A 19,925-nucleotide genomic window follows, 5' to 3' on the forward strand; every position below is an offset into this window, starting at 1 on the left:
AATAATCACATGATGTCAGAAAAGCTTTAAGAGGAAGGCAGACAAGTTGGGATTTTAAAAAGGGAAATAGTTCAGGAGTGTGACAAAGCATAAAGCCAGGAGAAGAACGTGCACATCCAGATGGAAGGCAGGGCATGAATTTGGATATGGATTGTGAGGGTTTACAAGGGTTTTGTGAACAGGCTTGAGGTGACCCAGAACAGCATTTTTGAAAGCTGAGGGAGTAACAAGACATTAGTAATGGTTTCAGTGGTAAAGAGAAGAAAAGTGAGAATAATATTTGAAAATACATTTTCAGACATAGACAATAATACCAAAAGATAAAGGAATAGAATTAGATCATTCAGCTCACAGCTTATTTTTTCCCTCAGCCCCATTCTTCTGCCTTATCTCTGTAACGCCTAACCCCTCAAGAACCTATCAATCTTTGTCTTAAATATATTAAATGACTTTGCCTCCACAACCCTGCATGGCAACAAATTCCCCAGATTCACCACCCTCTGGTTAAAGGAATTCCTCCTTATCACTGTACTAATGGGACATTGTTTTATTCTGTTGCTGTTTTGGCTTCAGATCCTAAACTCTCCTACTAGTGGAAACATCCTTTCCAAATCCACTCTACCTAGGCTTTTCAGAATCGCCTAGGTTTCAAAAAGATCCTCCCTCATCCTTCTGCCTTCTATTGAGTACAGGCCCATAGCCATCAAACATTCCTCACACACTAAACCTTTTATCCACAGGATTATTCTTGTAAACCATCTCTGGACCCCCTTCAGGGCAAGCACAACCTTCCTTAGATTCCTTGGGGCCCAATATTGCTCATGATATTCTAATTGTGGTAGACTGACACCTTATACAGCTTCAGCAGTACATCCTTGCTTTTTCTCTACAAATAAATGCAACATTGTATTTGCTGCCTTTACTATCAATCAAACCTGAAAATTAACCTTAAGGGAATGCTGAACTAGGACTCTCAAGTTCCTTCATGCCTTCAATTTCTAAATTTCCTCCCAATTAGAAATTAGTCTACATCTTTATTCTTCTTCCCAAAGTGTCACACCCACCATTTCTCTATGCAGTTTTCTATCTGCCACTTCTTTGACCACTCTCCTAGCCTAAGCCCTTCTGTAGAGTAATTACCTCTGCATCACTACCTGTCCCTCTGTTTGGTTCCCTTGGGAGTCCTAGACTTAGTGAAGATGAAGAGGCTCCTATATTTTCCACAGAAGCTGGCTTACCTGCTGAGTATTTCCAACATTTTTTGTTTTATTCCAAATTTACAGCACTTACATGGTTTTCCTTTTAGTAAACATACTTAAACACACTTTATCCAGATGTGTTCATATTTTGATATATAAAATCAAAAACCTACAGAGGCTGGAAAAAAACAGAACATGTTGAAAAACAGAAAATAGTCAGCAGGTCAGGCAGAATCTGTGATAGGAGAAAGAGTCACTTTATTGGGTCCTCGACACTTAGGGAGCTTTCCAGCATTTTTGATTTGATTTTTATTCTAAACAACGCTTTTGATGTTCACACAGTCCACTCTTGTGAGATATAACAACCGTCAGCATGGTTCTGAACAGAATGACCAGTGGTTCTTCATTGTTTTTGAATGGAAGGATCCGTTCATTCAGGAAGTCCAAGATGTAAGTGGGATTATCTTTCTCTGCTGATCTTTGACTGAGATTTTTAATTGACTGAGCGACTGCAGAAATATGTGATAGCCCCACACTGTACCAGTGTGGTAATACATTAGAAAAAGCTGACAAGGACCACCTGGGTCTTAGCAATGTTTATATTGTTTCTACATTTAAGTATCTCCTCCTCCTTAGATAAGCAGAGGGGAAAATTGCCTCTAAATTATAGCTTAATTAAGATAAATATGTTATTGTTTCAATGATAAAAAAATGCAATTGAACAATTTCTCAAGGGGTAATGGATTGATACAGATCAGCACATGACTTGGTCTTGTGATATGTAAGGTACAGATCTTCCATTCATGAAATGTGAGTAGTGTATTTTCCTGTACTTTATGCGGTTAATAATCACAAATATACTCTAAATCCAAACTTGTTTGGATTAATTATCCTTTGACCATTTGCAGATAATCACAGCCAATCAATGGAACACAATTGCTATTCTGTGTGGTGTTTTCTTGGCTTTATTCAAGGCGGCAGAGTTTGCAAAACTTAGTATTAAATGGATGATTAAAATTAAAAAGAGACAGCAAAAACGCAAGGCCCAGGAACTGAACCGGATAAGTTGAACAAAGGCTCCAATTTGAGCCCTTTGAAGGTATGCATTTCTGATCCATTCTGTTCTCTCCACCCAGTATTTCATCGTACATTGTGTGAAAGCTAAAAATTATGACTGACACCAGTTTATATGTGATTATAATTAATATGATGGAATTGGACACTTTAGGCTTGTGGAAGTAAAACATTTTTTTCATTCTCAAATTGTCTGAATAGCAGTACTTGGGTAATCACACAATAGCATACCACAGAATTGTACATATAAATTCCTTGAGTCTTTTTTTTAGAGTGTGGTTTTCTATGCATTAAAATATATTTAAGACAGTTATGTCATTGGGCAAATGTTTTTGTCTAACTGCGCAACTATTGTCTTATTGATTCTTGACCAGTGCCTGACGTCAGCATTCACTGTTGACATTCATGTTATTGATGTCAAATTCAAGGCAATACTCAGACATTGCGATATACTTGAAAATGGTGGCAGTAAATAAATTGTAAGGGGTCTGTGCAAAATTACTATTTATATGCTGCTAGTAATTAGTGTATGTGCACTGTAGTTTTCAGTATATGATAAATGGTTGCTGAATTCATCTCAAACTTTATAAATAAGCTTAGTTACATCTACAACTGCCAATAACTTAAAGTTGCCATTTTCTATGTCAATTGGAAATACAACTCAAGAATGGGATCTATGTACTTTAGGAATCATGACCGTTTTAAGCAGTTATTAGAAGGAATTGAATATTTTGGTAAAAGGGAAATGCAATTTGTGGCACAGTTATTGTAAACACTTACCAGTGAAACTTAGCTCATCTTGGATCCATCTGGAAGATTCCTACATTAATAAGTTCATAAAATGTGATGAAAACAATGAGATGTTAAATTCTTCACAGCCGTGTATTATGTGTTCATGTGTTAATGAACTTACTCCTGTTTTGGTTGTCTTCCTTTCATTTGAACAAGAATTTGATTAAAAACTTAATTTCAGGGGAATTTTATTTCATTTCTTTGACAATTTATAAATATCTGACTGGCATAAATATGTGGAACCCCATTGATGAAACTACCTAGTTGTCTCAGATCAGGGCAGGATTCCTGATTAAGACACGAAGATGGGAAGCTATGGCACGTATAAGCCTCAACAGGCTGTGTTGACCACCTGCTCCATGGGAGGGAAGCAGACAAGAGCCTGTGCATTCCCATCTCTCCCCTAAATTGTCAGCATACTGAAGGTACAGTGCTGCTCTTTAGCGGGGAAAAAAAGCTTATAAAAGATCATAGTCATTCAGTGCAGAACCCAGGTTTGGTTTTAATTGGGTTGCATTCAATTCCCTTAAACAGTTTTGCACTCTGTGCAGACATCAACTGTTCAAACTAATGTCAATGCAGTAAAATTGTAGAGGTTCTTATCTGTGGCAAGATAAATTGTTGGTTATTAAATATCAAAAGACATGCCTTTGTTAAAAGGGAATTTAACAACTGAGTTCTTCAAGGAAATGACAGAATTAATGGAGTAACATTGCTGTGCATATGGATTTTTGAGGCATTTTAGGGCATTTAATTGATTCCCACAGATTAGGATTAATGGGATAGTGATAGAGTAAAATCAAAGATTAGAAAATTAACAGCTAACTGGTGGATGTTCATCAGGTTGGAATGAAGTTTACAGAAAGTTTAAACTCAGGTAAGCATTATTGACAAAAGGTAGAGAGCCAGTTATAGGCTTGGATTTGAGTATCCAGAATATATATGCAAATGACTTACAATTTGGAAATGTCGTTAAGAATAGAAGTAGACTTCTACGGGACATACAAACTGATGAAATGGACAGATGTATGGCAGATGAAATTAAAGTAGACAAATAATGATATTAATCACTTTGGAAGAAAAGCTACTATTACACTGTACAATTTAAAGGAGCCAAAGGACAAAAACTGGAGGACTACAGACACAAATATCTGAAGATGGTAGTAAAGTGCTGGATTGAAGTGCTGTTATGATTTCAATATTCTGGATTTCCAGTTAAAACATTAGAAAATCTAGAACTAAATATTACTAGAAATTTAAAAAAATTCCCTTCAGTAACAATTTAGTGTTAAATAACAAAAATGTCAAAATGCTCTTCAGTAGTGAGTTCATGCTAAACTACAATTAGTACTAGGATGGATGAACAATTGCCTTGAGGTGGTGAATTTTAGGGAAGATCTAAAGATAACTGGGAGGAAAGAAAGTAGAGATATTTAGAAAGAGAATTCCAAAGCTTAGGGCTTGGCTTCTGAATTAAGTAACTTAATCATGCACTATCCTACAAATCTTATTTTATTGGTCTCTTTTGCTAGATAAAATTCAAGCTTTGGCAATATTTCTGCTGGACAATATTTTCATGTCAGAACATTAATAAACATTTCTGATAGATTCTACTTAAGCACTGTGTTTACAGATACTTACATCTGGGCACCAGAATCTGTATTTTCACTTTATCATGATAGTATTTATTCAATACAATTATGGGAGTAAGTTGAAGGTTCCATATAATTTTAAGTTATAAACCAGTCACATTGGATTTTTTAATTTACTCCCTGAAAAATAGAATTAAAAATTAACTTTTCTTGATGGGCTCTTTTATAGATTATCAAAGTACATTAACTATATTTATTTATTTAGATATAAAATGTGCAATCGCCCATCCACCCCTTTGAGTCACAGTGCCCAGCAACCCCTTATAGCCCTGATTTAACCGTAATTTACAAGACCAATTAACCTATCCAGTAAGTGTTTGGACTGTGGGAGGAAACCTGAGGACCCAGAGAAAACCCATGTATTCCATGGCGAGGATGTACAGAGACTTACAGAGGTCACTGGGATTGAACACTGAACGCCAACTCCTTGAGTTGTAATAGCGTCATGTTAAACAGTGTGCTGCCTTGGCACCCATGATGTGATTCATCATACACTTATCCATTGCCAAAAGTCAGTACACTCGGTGGTCTGTTTATTAGGTGCCTCCTGTACCTAATAAAGTGGCCAGCGAATGTTTGTGGTTTTCTGCTGCTATAGCCTATCCATTTCAAACTTCAACTTGTCCATTCAGAGATGCCCTCTGCACACCACTGTTGTGAAGTTACTGTCGCCTTTCTGTTAGCTCGAACCAGTCTGGCCATACTCCTTTTCACCCACAGAAATGCTGCTCACTGGGTGTTTCCTTATGTTCATTGCACCATTCTCTGTAAACTCTTCAAGAGTCTGTTGTGTGTGAGATCAGCAGTTTCTAAGATACTCAAACCACCCCGACTGGTAACAGCAATCATTCCACAGTCATAGTCACTGGGTTCACAATTCTTCCCCATTCTGATGTTTGGTCTGAACAACTGAACCTCTTCTTCTTAAACTGCTTTTTATTGGTGGTTAGCAGACTAACTGCATTACTGCCACCTACTGAACTGGAGTGGGAGGATGATTCAGGAGAGTGATCCGAACACCTACCACCCCCTCCCCCAAGAATTAATACTAATAAGGATGATAATAACTCAATAAATAAATATATAAGCACTTGATGCTATTGACTTAAATTGTATTAAATATCCTAACAAGTTTCAAGAACTTAAATACATTCTTATGCTTCTCACATGCCCATACCCAACCAAACGAACAATATTGCTTCCCAGGGTCTGCTTTCTCTCCCACTCATATGTCCTATATTCCAACAACACAAATGAGACTGTCTCTGGAAGTTGACACGAACTACATTCACCTTAAGTATATTTACCAAGTCTAAACAATGTGACATTTAAACCAGTATGGCCAAGTCTAAGCAGAGTAATTCCTCCCTTCTGAGCCCTCCTCTTCGCCAGAGTGCCCTTTTCTCAATTCCATATAAATCTCTCCCCTTTATTTGTGTGTCCCAGTCCCTGCCAGATTGAGAGAACATTGTCCTTAATTAAAAGCTTTGTCTTCCCTTTACTTATATGAATATCAATAGCACTGACTTTAATAGATTGTTTAGCCAAATTATTGACTTTTTCATTTCCTTCCACCCCTACATAGGCTGTGATCCATAAAGGCATACACTCTTAAAATATTGCAGCCATAACGTTTGTCTGAGTTACAGCAAAATGTCTGGACAACTATTGGATTGGACATACCCACTTTAAGACTACATAATACAGAGAGGGAATAGAATAGCCACCCAGATAGGCTGTACATATACACTGCAAAGCAAGAAAGATTGCCACCATTTCAATTGGATAAATAAAGTTTACTAGATAAACTTTTTCCAATTGACAGCTGTAAGTCTGGGACGTAGACTGCTATGGACTGCTATGATACATTGGGTTTGTATCTGTAAGCACTGGAACCATTCTATAATATTAATGATGCATGTATAGAGTCACCACCACCTCTTCAGATACGCACTGGGCACATTCTGCCAGTCTCTCCTGAAGAGTCAGATCTACCCTACATAAAGGAAATAGTCAAGGAGCAATAATGGATAAAGCTACACTAACAGCATAGGTTATATTAGACAGAGCCATGTTCTCAGCTTGACCATTTCCTTCCCACCCAAGACTACATATCCTGCAATCCTGATGCTCCCAACAGTTTTTCAATATATTCGTTGAATGATCATCCACATGACTACTGAGATGTACCCAATACATCACAGCCATCTACAATCTTGGCAAAAACAGTGGCATCTGACCCATTTCCATCTGCAGAGCACAGATAGAAGACTGAACAGCATCACAACACAGGTGTAAAGGTGAATAACATCCAGCGATTTCAAAAATGAGGAGGCAGCAGACCTGTATGCGGACGGCTCTAATCAATACAAATAATACAAAGTAATCATGGATACCCTAATAGCCTCAGTCCCGTCATATCCCACCAAACACATTAAGGACAGCCTTGCATCTCTCAAGTATTTTATTGACGTGATGCCTCCATAAAAGTTTCACATCCATCCATATACCAAGGAACATAATCACTGACAGCTGTTCCAAACTTGTCCATACAAGTTTAAGGTCAACAACAGGCCTATTGATCTATTTTTTAAAACAAATAACCTGAATCTTTGCTGAAACCTTAAATCCCCACTACTCACCCCAATTCTCCACTTACTGTACAGCAGCCTGAACCTTCTTAATTGCAAAATTTAGATTCCTTCCCTTTTTCCAACAGTCCCATCATCAGCATATAGGGACTTAGAAATGTCAGGATCAGCTTCAGAAAAAAAATCACTATTTATTATATTGAACAGAACAGGACTACAAACACTCCTATGTGGAGTACCATTATCTATAGGATAAATTTCAGCATACTCCTTACCCACCCTAATCTGCGTGGTCCACTGAAACAAAAATTATTTTAATCCAGCTATACATTTGTCCACCAATCCCAAGACTTTCTAGCTTTATCAATGGTCTCCTCCATTCCAAAGCATATCACAAGCCTTCTCAATTTCAAAGAAAACTGCTACTACAACCTCCTTATTAACCTGTGCCTTTCTAACATCAGACTCCAGACAGTGTTTTGTGTGCATTAAAATCACACCAAACTAGTCTCTGAATCAACAGACTCAACATTTTCAAGGTTAATCACAGGGATTATAAAAATTACCAGTTTTCCCAAATTCATTCTAAACTTCTACCACAAGCTCGTAAGATTCGCCTACCTGTCCCACCCTATACCCTATTTCATGTTTGGCAAAAGTAGCTACACCACACCGACACCCGAATCCCCGATCCCTCCGTACTGCATCTTATCCTTGTAATACAACTGAGATTTCAACCAAGTCTCCTGAATACAGATAACACCTGGGAGAGAAGCCAAATCTTCCACAAACTTTAAATTCCTGACTATTAACAATCAAATTCCTGGCATTTCACTGTAAAATAGTAAGCAGCATTAATCAAGAGACTTTCAACTGACAGTTCCATCTCAACACCTCACTTATCATCTCTAACAAACCTGCAGTACCAAGATATTTGCAGTCCAAGATAATTTTTTTTTCTGTTTGACTCTTAGCTTGAGAGGTACAGTTGAATACATCAGCCATAAAGGACACAAATCCTACCTTATCCACCATCAAAGTTTCATTAGGACTAAATGAGTGAGCTGAACAAACCATTTCTTGTTGCGCAAGGTTTCTGGGTACAAACCTCTCATCCTCATCAACTTCCTTGACCTTCTGCTGGATTTCAGTCTCATGTGCTGAACCTCAGCCACTTTTTCATGAATTACACACCCTCCATATGCAGCATTACGTTCCCCAACACATTACAACAGTTCAATTTATCACCATCACCACATGCTCCGCAGGCATGTTCACCACCAACTGAACTTGCTGGCCACGTCTGCATGCTTCATGCATTGAGTTGTTACCACATTAAGGAGCAGATGTACTTAACCAAGTGGCCAGTGAGTGAATACTTCCCTCCCCCCCACCAACAAGCGTGCTTTCTCAATTATACTCCCTTTGCTAGCTTGTCTAATAAAGCCTGTACTTACCATTTGAGGACAATGACAGAAATCCACCATTTCAATATCCTTTAGCTTAATAAAGTATATTACCACAAAACAGTTCAATACAGGAGACCAAATTTATTGTGGGTTGTGTTTGACATAGGTTTAGAGCTATGTGAATAAAGATGATCAAACAGGATAGTAAAAAATTAAACAATCCCAAGCATATAAATACATCGTCTAAGATCAAAATTGTCTCTAATATTTCCCTTGTTTAAAAACTGATGCATCCATAATACAAACCTATGTTCATATGTATGGATGGCAGGGAAGAGGATAGCCTGGAGATCGTCCTTGGGCATGTTGTAACACTCGCTTCGCTCCGCCGATCAGGGTCACATGTAGCCATGGGAGTAGGTGGTGGATGGTCATATGAGTAGCTGGCAACTATCACAATTCCTGATTATGCAACCTCTGACGCCAGCAGAGAATCTTTGAAGAGATAATGGCTAGGGCTACATCTTGTAAAGACATTGCCCAGAAGAAGGTAATGGCAAACCACTTCTGTAGAAAAATTTGCCAACAAGAACAATTATGGTCAAGACCATGATTGCCCACATCATAACAGTACGGCACATAATGATGATGATGTTCATATGTATTCTGCATGCTCAAGTAGAGCTAGCTGGAGATTAAGAATCCTTCACAAATGTCTTATAGTCTTATTGCACTCTCCTGTTAAAATAAAATGTACCCTGTAATCCAGTTTTAGAAAAGCATCCTGACTTTCACTGTCTAGAAAATTTACATTTGAGTCCGTCTTCAGTTACTTATGTTAATGATGTGCAAACTCATCTGAAAAAGATGATAAACAAAAACTGAAACACTGCTCTTTTCAACAAATGAAAGTCTAGGAATGGATATTTAACCTATATTATTCAAGATATCCAGTTGAGATTCATCTAACTCCGTCAGAAACTATATAATATCTTCCACTGTAAAACAAAAAAAGCTAAAAATGTTGAAATCCAAATACAAATATTATGTAGACTTTATTGAATGTTGCTCAGAACCCCAAATAAGGTATCTTATTACAAAAGAGCTTCACACTGCCAAAAATTTACAGAATGGAATGGTTCTCTGATGTAACATCAGAATAATTAGTTGAAGGAAAACATACAATATTTTATGCTCGTATTTCTAATGTTTTTTTTCTGTAGGCATAACTTGTTCCCTTTCAGGTCACTCAAGGTCCATAGCATGTGAGAAGCACATATAAAATAGGAAAAATCTATATTTAAATAGCTGACTAATTTTCTATGTGCAGCACAATCAAAAAATTATTTTTTTCAAGTCATAATTCCACCAATTATTTTCACTCTGGCCACAAATGATAAATTCATTTATTCTCTGAGAATTCTAAAAAGTGACATAATAAATTCATGATCAGACAAAGTTACAAATATTGTGGTCACACAGTAATGTTCAAAGTTCATATCTTTTCCTTTTAACATAGTTTACAGCTCATCAAGATAGCTGGTCAGTTTTGGAAGTATACTGCTGAAGGTTTGTCTTGTGTATGTATTTTGTCCACACATATTCCAAAATATGTATGAAATACCCAATCACTCTGCAACTATATGTCAATGGTGGTCATTTGGCACTTGATTTATTGTCTTGAGTATTTTGTGGATTGTGGGTATCATTCTGTACTTCGGAAAGTTTATGACTCCTTTGGAGCCGCAACTCTTCAAGATTTTTCCAAAGTTCCTCACGCTCTTGTTCCTTTTTCTTTTCACTGCAAATTAAAATAAAAATATTTGTTAAGGAATACACAATGCAATGCTAGAACCAATATTTCATAATTTGAGAGCATTTTAATAATTTGTATTTTGTAGACTTTTGTAATTCCTCTTCTATTACAACTGCTGTTCTTTTCATCGGGTGGCAACCTTGCTGTTTTTTTTAAAGATAGATTGGTAGATCAACTCTTGTGAATAATTCACAAAAATATTAAATGTGTATTGTTCGTATAAAAGCATTTTACTTTTTCTTATACAATAATCAAGATAATATTAAAATAATTGTATGACTTAAAGTGGACATTATGGAAAATAAGGCTACATTTTTTATGGCACAAATGTTAATCAGCTGTAAAAAAAAATATGACTTCTGACTTCAGTGCAGTCATACTGTTACCGAGTTCCACAGAACCATTTGTGGAAGCAGGTGAATAATTTACATGTAAACGTTCAATGTTTGCTCTACAAGGAGCACAATCATTAGACTGTGGAATACATAAAATAATTAATGAAACGTGATTGCATACCGCTGTCTTTCTGCTTTATATGATGCTGTAAGTTCATCAAACAGTGCCCCATTCATCTCCATTAAAGTTTTTAGTACGTTGTAAACAAGTGCTACAATGGTTCTGTAAAACAAATTTTCATTTACTTAAATGCACAAGATAATTACATTTATGAAAGATTTAAGAACTGTACAACATAGATTAAGGTTAATAATATATTAATAGAAGTTGTTTCCATCAACTATCAAGTGTAAATCAAAGCTATATACAACGTGTACAAAGTCTAATCTGATGCAGGATCCAGCAGCAAATTCCTCAGGTACTGCACCATCTGAGCAAACAGCTTCCCATCACTGAACTCTGAAAAGGTCCAGTAACACAGAAGAGCCAAGAAAAGGCACACAAATTTGAGATCTAAATGCAAGTTTTGATATATCCCAGCTCTTACAGGAATATATACTGGTATAATCAAATCTATTGCCCACAGAAAAAGAATCTTAGGGTTGTACGTGGTGACATACATGTGCTCTAATAATAAATTTTACTTTGAACTTTATTGTTAAATATAGAATACAGCCATCGATTTTATTTTCATAATAGTCAATGCATATGCTTTTAAATATTCAAAGTACTTACGAGTTCCAGTGTTCCTTGGAGATTCTGTATAAGCTACCAAACATAATCGGTAGAATTTTCTCAGAATTATCTTCAATTAGGCTAAGAATGTATTCATTATTCCAGAAATATAAAGCTCTTTCTGCAACCTGTTGAGGCAAAAATTTATCTGAGAATACATAATTTTAAATATAAAAGATTCTGAACACCAAAAAAAATCACCATTTCATACCCACAGTCAAGATACTGGACAGTTAACCAGGTTCTTTCTCAGCCTCTTTGTTTGTATGTATGTAGTATAATTTGCCATGCTTTTCTTGAGCAATTGCTGAGCTGCCATTATAATGCTAACCAATAATAACAATGAATCTGCAAGAGCTGGTGACAAATGAAAAATTAAAATGCCTCCAAGCAAATAGCACCCTCAAGGTTGGAAGTATTTCTTTTTTGTCAAGAAGAGTATTCGCTCCTGTGCCTTAACTATTTTCTGTGTGACTAGAGCTTCTTGAAAGTGATAACAAGTGGATAAGGTGGGTAATGAAGGCATATAGCATGTTTGTCATTGCTGATCAGGACAATGAGTGTTAAATTTGGCAAATTATGTTGTGTCTGTGTAAAACTTTGGTGTGGTCACAAGTAGAGTATTCTGGGGTACTACTCAACAGCAAGGCGATGGAGACTTTGGCGAGGGTGTAGAAGAGGTTCACAAGGATTTTGCCTAGATAGGAGTGTATAAGGAATAAGGAAATGTTGAATAAACCTGTTTTTTTTCCTCTGGAGCATCAGCGATTAAGGTGCGATCTGATAGAAATATATGAAAATAAGAGAGAGACAATAGTAATTTTTCCAGGGTAGAAATCTCAGAAAATAGGTTTAAGGTGAGAGGAGATCGCGTGAAGGCAGAAAGGTTAGTTAGACGTGGTGTGCCTAAAAGCCTGTTCTTGGGCTCTTGGTGATGTGTGTAATGCAAATGAAAACCGTAGTACTTAAGGTACAAATTCACCACTGCCCTGTAATGTATCAGATCTTCTCTACTTTTTACTCCACAGCTCTTGTAATACATTCCAGTAGCTTGCCCAAGTACTTTCTCCATCTGCAAGCTAACTTGCAAGTGCAACAGTTGCAACAGAGACAGAGTACTGGACAGCTTCTGGTCAAGATGCAACCAGTGAATGAAACTTCTTTGGGCAACATTTTCCAGATAGTCCACAAATCTGTTTATTTTCCTTTTTTTATGTCTTATTTTAAATGTTCTTCTAGTACTGTTAGAGCCTGCAATTTACAGTTTGAAGATTGATAGAGGGATCTAGCACTTGTCCGCCTCTGAGAAAATTCCAGCAGGTGATTGGCCTTGAGGTGAAAAAGCTAGGGATGGGGCGTGTGCCCATGTTCAAATCCATTTCTTGCAAGTTAAAGTGTCAAGGAAGACTGAAACATGAAGATGGTAATGAACGAGTTTTCCGTGTCAACTACCTGCCTCTCCCTCATTTCTGCCGGAGAAGGCAACTGTGTATGATGGTCTCTCCCTCTGTCAATGCTGTTGGAAGATGTTATCGAAGTTCTGCGATTTCTGGATTGGACCTTGGTTTTTACATTGTGTTTTTACCTGTTCTTTCTTGTTGCGTTTGTGTGATTTGAGAGTTTTTTTTGTGTTTTTTTGTGCATGGGGGCGGGGGGTGATGTTTTCTTTGAACAGTTTCAATGTTTTTCTTTGTTTCATGGCTGTCTGGAGAAGATGAATCTCAGAGTTGTGTACTACATACATACCTTGATAATAGTGTACCTTTGATCCTTTGGAATAGCAAGATGCATTTGTACAGCATCAATTTTTGTAGTATTACTGTTTATAAACAGTATTTTGCATTCTCATTGTATCTTCCAAAGTGAATTATTCAGAGTTTCCCACATGATGCTCCAACTTTCAGTCTACTCATTCATGTTACTTATTGATACCCTCTTGCAGGCATTTTATCTCCTTCTCTCAAATTGCTAGCTGTTGTATCATCAGCAAATTCAGCTGCAATGCACTTGATCTCTTCATTTAAGTTATCAATAAAGATATATATGGAGATTCATGAGACTAAAAAGTATAAATTGTTGATTCATTGGAATCCTACTAATTATCAACTACAAATGTAAAAAATGACCAAAACTCTGTTTTCGTGCATTCTTAACTATTAAATGTTTTCTGTAAATCCAAAGAAGACTACTATTTTCAACTTTTTCCTTTTAAGAATTTTATATGGTTCAGTGCTCATCATGGTGACAATCTTTTATAACTGATAATAAGCCAAGATCCCATCTTCTCTCCCTCTCAACTACACAAACATCTTCATGGCACTATTTTGAAGAGCAGAGAACTTAATGCCAGTATCCTGATTGTAGCATGTCTAACAATCAACATAACTAAAAAGCAGATTAATTAACCTTGCAGTTTGGGGGATTTTTTGGTTCAAAAACAAGCTGTTATTTTCTACAACTATGAATGCACTTTGAAAGTAATTCATCAAGGTTTGGGATTTCCAGGTAAATTCAGGTTCTTCTTCCTTCAGGTTTTGTAATTGAATTTCAGTGTTACAAAAGCTGATATTTAATGTGTTACAGGGAACCTCTGATTACAAAGGAGTTGTGTTCCTTGAAAACTGTCTACATCACAATTTTCTGTTATGCAAAATCCTATTTCCTATGTTATACATGAAGATGTATTCCTACATACGTTTTTCTCTCATCAGTAATATTACCACCGCTGCTGAGGTGTGGTTGAACACGCAAGTAACTGTAAATGTAGCAACCCACACAGATTTAGCTATTGTAAAGTTTTTCTCCAGCATCAAACCTTTGTAAAAAAAAAATCATTTTTTTTCACATCCACTGCTATTCTTTTACATGGTTATTCAGGTTTATAGTTTGCACTTAACCTTGTTGGCCCTGTTTCAGACATTTTGAATGTAAATAAAATAGAAAACGTTAGAGAAATAAACTGTTCAACAGCGAGTCCAGATGAAGAGTTTCAACCTGAAACATTGACTGTCCATTTCTCTTCATGGTTGCTGCCTACTCTACTGAATGCCTTTTATGTGTTGTTCTAGACTCCAGCATCCACAGATCTCAGGGATTAGCAAGATGTATCTATCATGCTAAAAAAAATTTTGCTAGATTATCTGCATTTCCATAATTGCAAGATGAAAATCCTGAAAATAAACAGTGAAAGTTTGGTTTCTTCAGCATTTTGTCCTTAGTATTTTCTCTAAATGAACACCATAGGACCAAATTGTGCACCTTGGATTTCTTTGTATAGATTTGTGAATTCCATAATGGTGAATTTCCATAATCTGAATGTTAGCAAAGTAAGGGTTACCTATATTTAGTTTTCCTGATATTTTACTAGAACTCAATCCTAGTTCAGCATAAAAAGCCTATAAAGATCTATCATAACTGCCATGGTTTCCTGGTCACAAAGGAAATGAAATGCAAAGAAAAACAGCTTTGTTCATCTGAAATTCTTTACCTGGAAGTGTGGGTTTGACACACACTTAGCTATTTGCTTGAATAACGGTTCTTGGATCTTTTTGAACTGAGAAGGTTCTATCACATCCAAAATTTCTTCTACTTCACCCAAAAACATAACCTGAAGGGAGATAATTGAATTACAAATCTGAAAAATGTTTCAATTAAAGATGTATATCCTCTGTATAATATATAGAAAAAAGTACATTTTTATCATTTAGTATTTTTTTTCCTGAAGAATGCCCTCCCCTCAAAATGTACCAGAAACCCCAAGTCTACCAACACCTTCCCATGGCAATAGTTAGCATGGATTGCAGACAACACCTATGTTCAGGAAAAAAAAAACAATAAAATTATAATACAAGATTATGATAAATCAACCAGTTAAAAATTTGACAATGATACAAAAATAGCTCAAATGATCCAAGTGCAGGCTGCAGAAATTTCCATTAAAGCTGCAGATTGACAACGCATAGCAAATGGAATTTAATTTAGAAAACTGAGAGTTAATATATTTGGGAAGAACAAATACAGAAACAATACACAGCAAATTACAGAAAATGTCAATGACATAAATAAACAAAGTGCATCTTGGAATGCATATCCACAGATCCCTGCAAGAAACAGGACAGTTGTTTTAACCACTTTAAATAAAGTGGCTAAACAGCACTATGGATATATACATGCCTTTATCAGCAGAAACACAAAAATGCAGGTATGTCATTCCAGAATTGTTTAAATACTAAGTAGGCCACTGCTAGAGTACTCTGTGCAGTTCTGATCACAATACAGAAACTATGTGATTTCATTAGGAAGGATACAAAGACATGAATTGTTTAAATACTAAGTAGGCCACTGCTAGAGTACTCTGTGCAGTTCTGATCACAATACAGAAACTATGTGATTTCATTAGGAAGGATACAAAGACATGAATTGTTTAAATACTAAGTAGGCCACTGCTAGAGTACTCTGTGCAGTTCTGATCACAATACAGAAACTATGTGATTTCATTAGGAAGGATACAAAGACATAAGAGTACGACACAGCACTGGAGACATAATCAAAGGTGAAAGTTATAGATAATGCCAGTATATGAGAATAGCTCTTTTCTTGGCTAGAATGAACTCAGACAGATTAACGTCCTTCTGTACCATAAATATTATTGATTCCATGCCTAAATGAACATTGTTCATGCCATTAATAAACAAAGCTCACAGTAAGAGCTTGTTTAATCTGTTACCCTTCCTCTCATTTAGTTTCTCCCACTTCACATTTTCATTGAGTGGTGGAATTTTTGAAATACTTTCAAATTGCCCAGATTAAATAGGAATGTATAATAATTATGCAGATTCATTCTAATTTTGTCTTCACTCATTAACAATGATACCTACACAAATCCAGGGAAAGCAACAGGTTGTGAGTAAATTTAAGAAGAAACATGGATAATCTCTTCTCCCTTTCCTCCTCCCACCTCAAATCTCATCTCCCATTGGTTCATTAAACCCACCTCAAAACCCACCTTTAAGCTAGGGCTAAAGAAGCTGGTTGAAATTAACTTAACACAGACAAGGTTCAAAGCAGTAATCCTTAAACCACAAAACTTATTCAATGTTGGTAATTTCAGGAACTCAATCCTGAAATGCTTGCTCGCTTGTTAACATAGAATTCTCACAGAACATTCGCTCCTTTCATTTTACTTTACTGTTTCCATTTATAACCAAATAAGAAACAGGTCTAGAGACAGTAAAGGCTAAAGAAGAAAAAGATAACTTACCTCTTTCTGACTTACAGTTTTTGGCCAGAATTTTAGTAATCCTCTAATGACCTAAAGAAAGACATGAAAATACATTCATTACAGTAATACTTGAATTTGTAGTAGAAGAAAATTATAATTAGAATGCTTCCCTTTATTAATTTAAGGATTATTTTCACAGAAGAATTTTGAACACTATATGCAGATTATGCAGAGAAAGGTAGGGTATATAAAGTAGTTCTGGATTATGAGGTAATTATAAATAAATGCATTCTGGAAAAAAACATTATTTGAAAACAAACAATTCCTTTAAATAAAACCTTGTATGTTATATTCCAATTAAAATTTGTGAAATTTAGTTAAAATTAGAATATTAATTAGCCTTTCACATTATTCAAAGATTATTCGATCTCTGGACTACCATGAACTTAATGGGTACACGAAGAATAAGCTAAATGAATTTATTTTCATGGTATATTGTTTTAAAGAATAAAGGGATCCTTCAGAAGCAACATTGCAGCAAATATCACTTACACACTCAGTACAAAGGTCAGCTCCTAGCTCTCTATGAACCAAAACATAAACTAATATCCCGAATATTAAACTATCTGGCTTAATCTATGGCTACTCTGTACATGCATTATTGCAATTTACTAATTGAAAATATATGAATTGGATATGAGGTTTTTTTAATATTGAGAGTATATAAGAATCACTTGGACCTAATCAGTGTAGATAAGAGCCACAATAAGGCAACAAATCAAGCTGAAACATGGCTGGTAGTTCCAGGAATCACTGAGGTTCAGCAGCTTCCAGTGAAGAAAAGTGACACAACAAACTAATGGGGCAATATCTTTTCTGGACTAGACTCTACAGTTTAAAAGATGGTTGCATTAACCCCAATTTTCCAAAAATTTCTTAATTTCTGGAAGGGTGCCAGCAGCATGGAAAACCTGCAAATGTAACACCCACTTAAAGGCAAATGGTAAATAAAAATTAAGTTATCCTAACATTTGCCATTAGAAAATTATGGAATGCATTATGAAGGGAATTTATATATGAACAGATAAGTTAATATGATCAAGCAGAGTCAATGTGGTTTTGTGAAAGAAGTATCATTCCACTAATTTATTGGAGGTTTTGAGAATGCAACAAATACAGTGAATAGAAGGGAAATATGGATTTTTCTTCTATTCAGCATATGGATTATATGGATTCCCAAATTATACTAATTGTTCTAATGTGTTGTACATAAGTTTCACTGGAAGACCTACAGTTAACATGCATGGATATGCGTGGGATCAATTTTGGTTGTATGTTAATTTAAACTTAAATTAGAAGTTTTTTTCTGTATCTTAGTTTTATATGTTTTCATGTCATGGGATGGCTGTGTAAATATGCTGTACTGTATCTGCTCTATGATATGCTGTGCTGCCTTGTAAAAGAAGAATAAATAATAAAAATTTGAATTACAAAAAAAGGAAAAGGGAAGAGAAATCTGAATTAATTCTGAAAAATACAGACTAGTGAGCAATGTTCCCTCTAATTTATAATAACCAGTATCCACAAAAATTTTGTGCTGTGCAATTTTTTTTGCCCAGTGGGAACAACATGCGCACACTGAACAGATATCTTCAATAAAAACAGTACTAATAAAAACTAGTTCTAAAATCTGCAAATCATCACAAACTCCACATTGTCAATACCGTCCACATCAGAAAGCATAAAAGGAAATGTGATTGCTTATGATTGTGAAATATACTTAACATACTAATAATGTAGAGGATGACAACCTTTTGTGTGCTATTAGCAAAACATGTAAGCGCACGCACACGTGCATACCTTAGACGGAACATTCCCAGTGAGCATCACAAAAGGGAACTTACTGAAGGCACTTTTTATGAGCATTTGGAAAATTAGGGACAGTTAACATGGCTTTGTGCAGGGCAAGTTATGTCTTACTAAATTCATAAAGGTGTTTGATTAAGGTAGAACTGTAGCTACTCTTTACATGAATTCCAGTAAAGCATTTGACAAGGTCATTCATGGAAGCTCATCCAGATTAAGATGCATGGGATCCATGGTGAATTGGCCATCTGGATTCAGAATTGGCTTACACATGTAAGAATGAGGGTCATGGATGATGGGACTTATTCTGGATAGAGGTCTAGTGTTCCTCAGGGATCTGTATAGTGTTGATGTGCAGCGTAATCTTGGGATACAAGTCCATAACTCCCTGAAAATGGCTACACATGTTGATATGGTGGTAAAAAAGGCATATGGCCTGCTTGTGTTTATTAGTCAAAGAGCCGACTTCAGGAGTCAGGTGGTTATGTTGCAACTTTATAAAACTCCAGTTAGGCTACATCTCTGGTTGCCCCTTTACAGGAAGGCTGTTGAGATTTTGGAGTGGGCACAGAAAAATTTATCAAGATGCTGCCCGGAATGTCTTACCAGAGGACATGGTGGTGGTGGGGAGAGGATTGTTCTAAGGAGATGTGTGAGGCAAATTTTTATTAATTCAGAGTGGTTGGGGTCTGGAATGTGCTGCCTGGGAATGTGGTGGAGGCAAATACGATTGAGACATTCAAGATAGGCACATGAATGTGCAGAAAATGAAAGGATATGAACATTGCGTAAGCAGGACGAATTAGTTTGCTTTAATTACTAATATAACTAGTTCAGCACAACATTGTGTGCTGAAAAGCCTATTCCTAAGTTTTTGCATAAGGGTAAGGATGTAATGCATTCTAAGTTAAATATTAGTATGGATAGACAATCGTCTAACTTACAGAAGAAGAGTGAATAGTTATAAATGGGTCATTTTCAGATTGGCAAGCTTTAGGTAGTGGGGTACAATATCTATTTACAATTTACATTAATGACTCATGCAAGGATATCAAGTACAATGTAGCCAAACCTGTCCATGATACACAAGTAGATGGAAAAGCAAAATATGAGCTGCAAACAAGTACAGATAGATCAAGTAAAAAAACTAGCAAATGAAGAATAATGTAGGAAA

The 19,925-nt window shown here is 36.0% G+C and overlaps 2 protein-coding genes across 7 annotated transcripts in view; one reads left to right on the plus strand and one right to left on the minus strand.

Moving 5' to 3' along the window:
* The window catches only part of pacc1 (proton activated chloride channel 1), a 133,050-nt gene extending 117,905 nt beyond the window's left edge, over positions 1-15,145 (plus strand). For all 5 annotated transcript variants that reach the window (XM_059985870.1, XM_059985871.1, XM_059985872.1 and 2 more), the window contains 3 exons: positions 1,542-1,649; positions 2,108-2,298; positions 12,693-15,145. In XM_059985870.1, coding sequence (XP_059841853.1) covers positions 1,542-1,649; positions 2,108-2,269 — 270 coding nt within the window. In that variant the 3' untranslated portion in view covers positions 2,270-2,298; positions 12,693-15,145. The remainder of the gene's footprint in view (positions 1-1,541; positions 1,650-2,107; positions 2,299-12,692) is intronic.
* Positions 9,748-19,925, minus strand: part of ppp2r5a (protein phosphatase 2, regulatory subunit B', alpha isoform) — a 171,770-nt gene continuing 161,592 nt past the window's right edge. For both annotated transcript variants that reach the window (XM_059985868.1, XM_059985867.1), the window contains 5 exons: positions 16,925-16,975; positions 15,152-15,271; positions 11,665-11,792; positions 11,050-11,151; positions 9,748-10,518 (listed from right to left, as the gene is read on the minus strand). In XM_059985868.1, coding sequence (XP_059841851.1) covers positions 10,374-10,518; positions 11,050-11,151; positions 11,665-11,792; positions 15,152-15,271; positions 16,925-16,975 — 546 coding nt within the window. In that variant the 3' untranslated portion in view covers positions 9,748-10,373. The remainder of the gene's footprint in view (positions 10,519-11,049; positions 11,152-11,664; positions 11,793-15,151; positions 15,272-16,924; positions 16,976-19,925) is intronic.

The sequence above is a fragment of the Hypanus sabinus genome, chromosome 12 (genome assembly GCF_030144855.1).
Source record: "Hypanus sabinus isolate sHypSab1 chromosome 12, sHypSab1.hap1, whole genome shotgun sequence".
Lineage (NCBI taxonomy): Eukaryota > Metazoa > Chordata > Chondrichthyes > Myliobatiformes > Dasyatidae > Hypanus > Hypanus sabinus.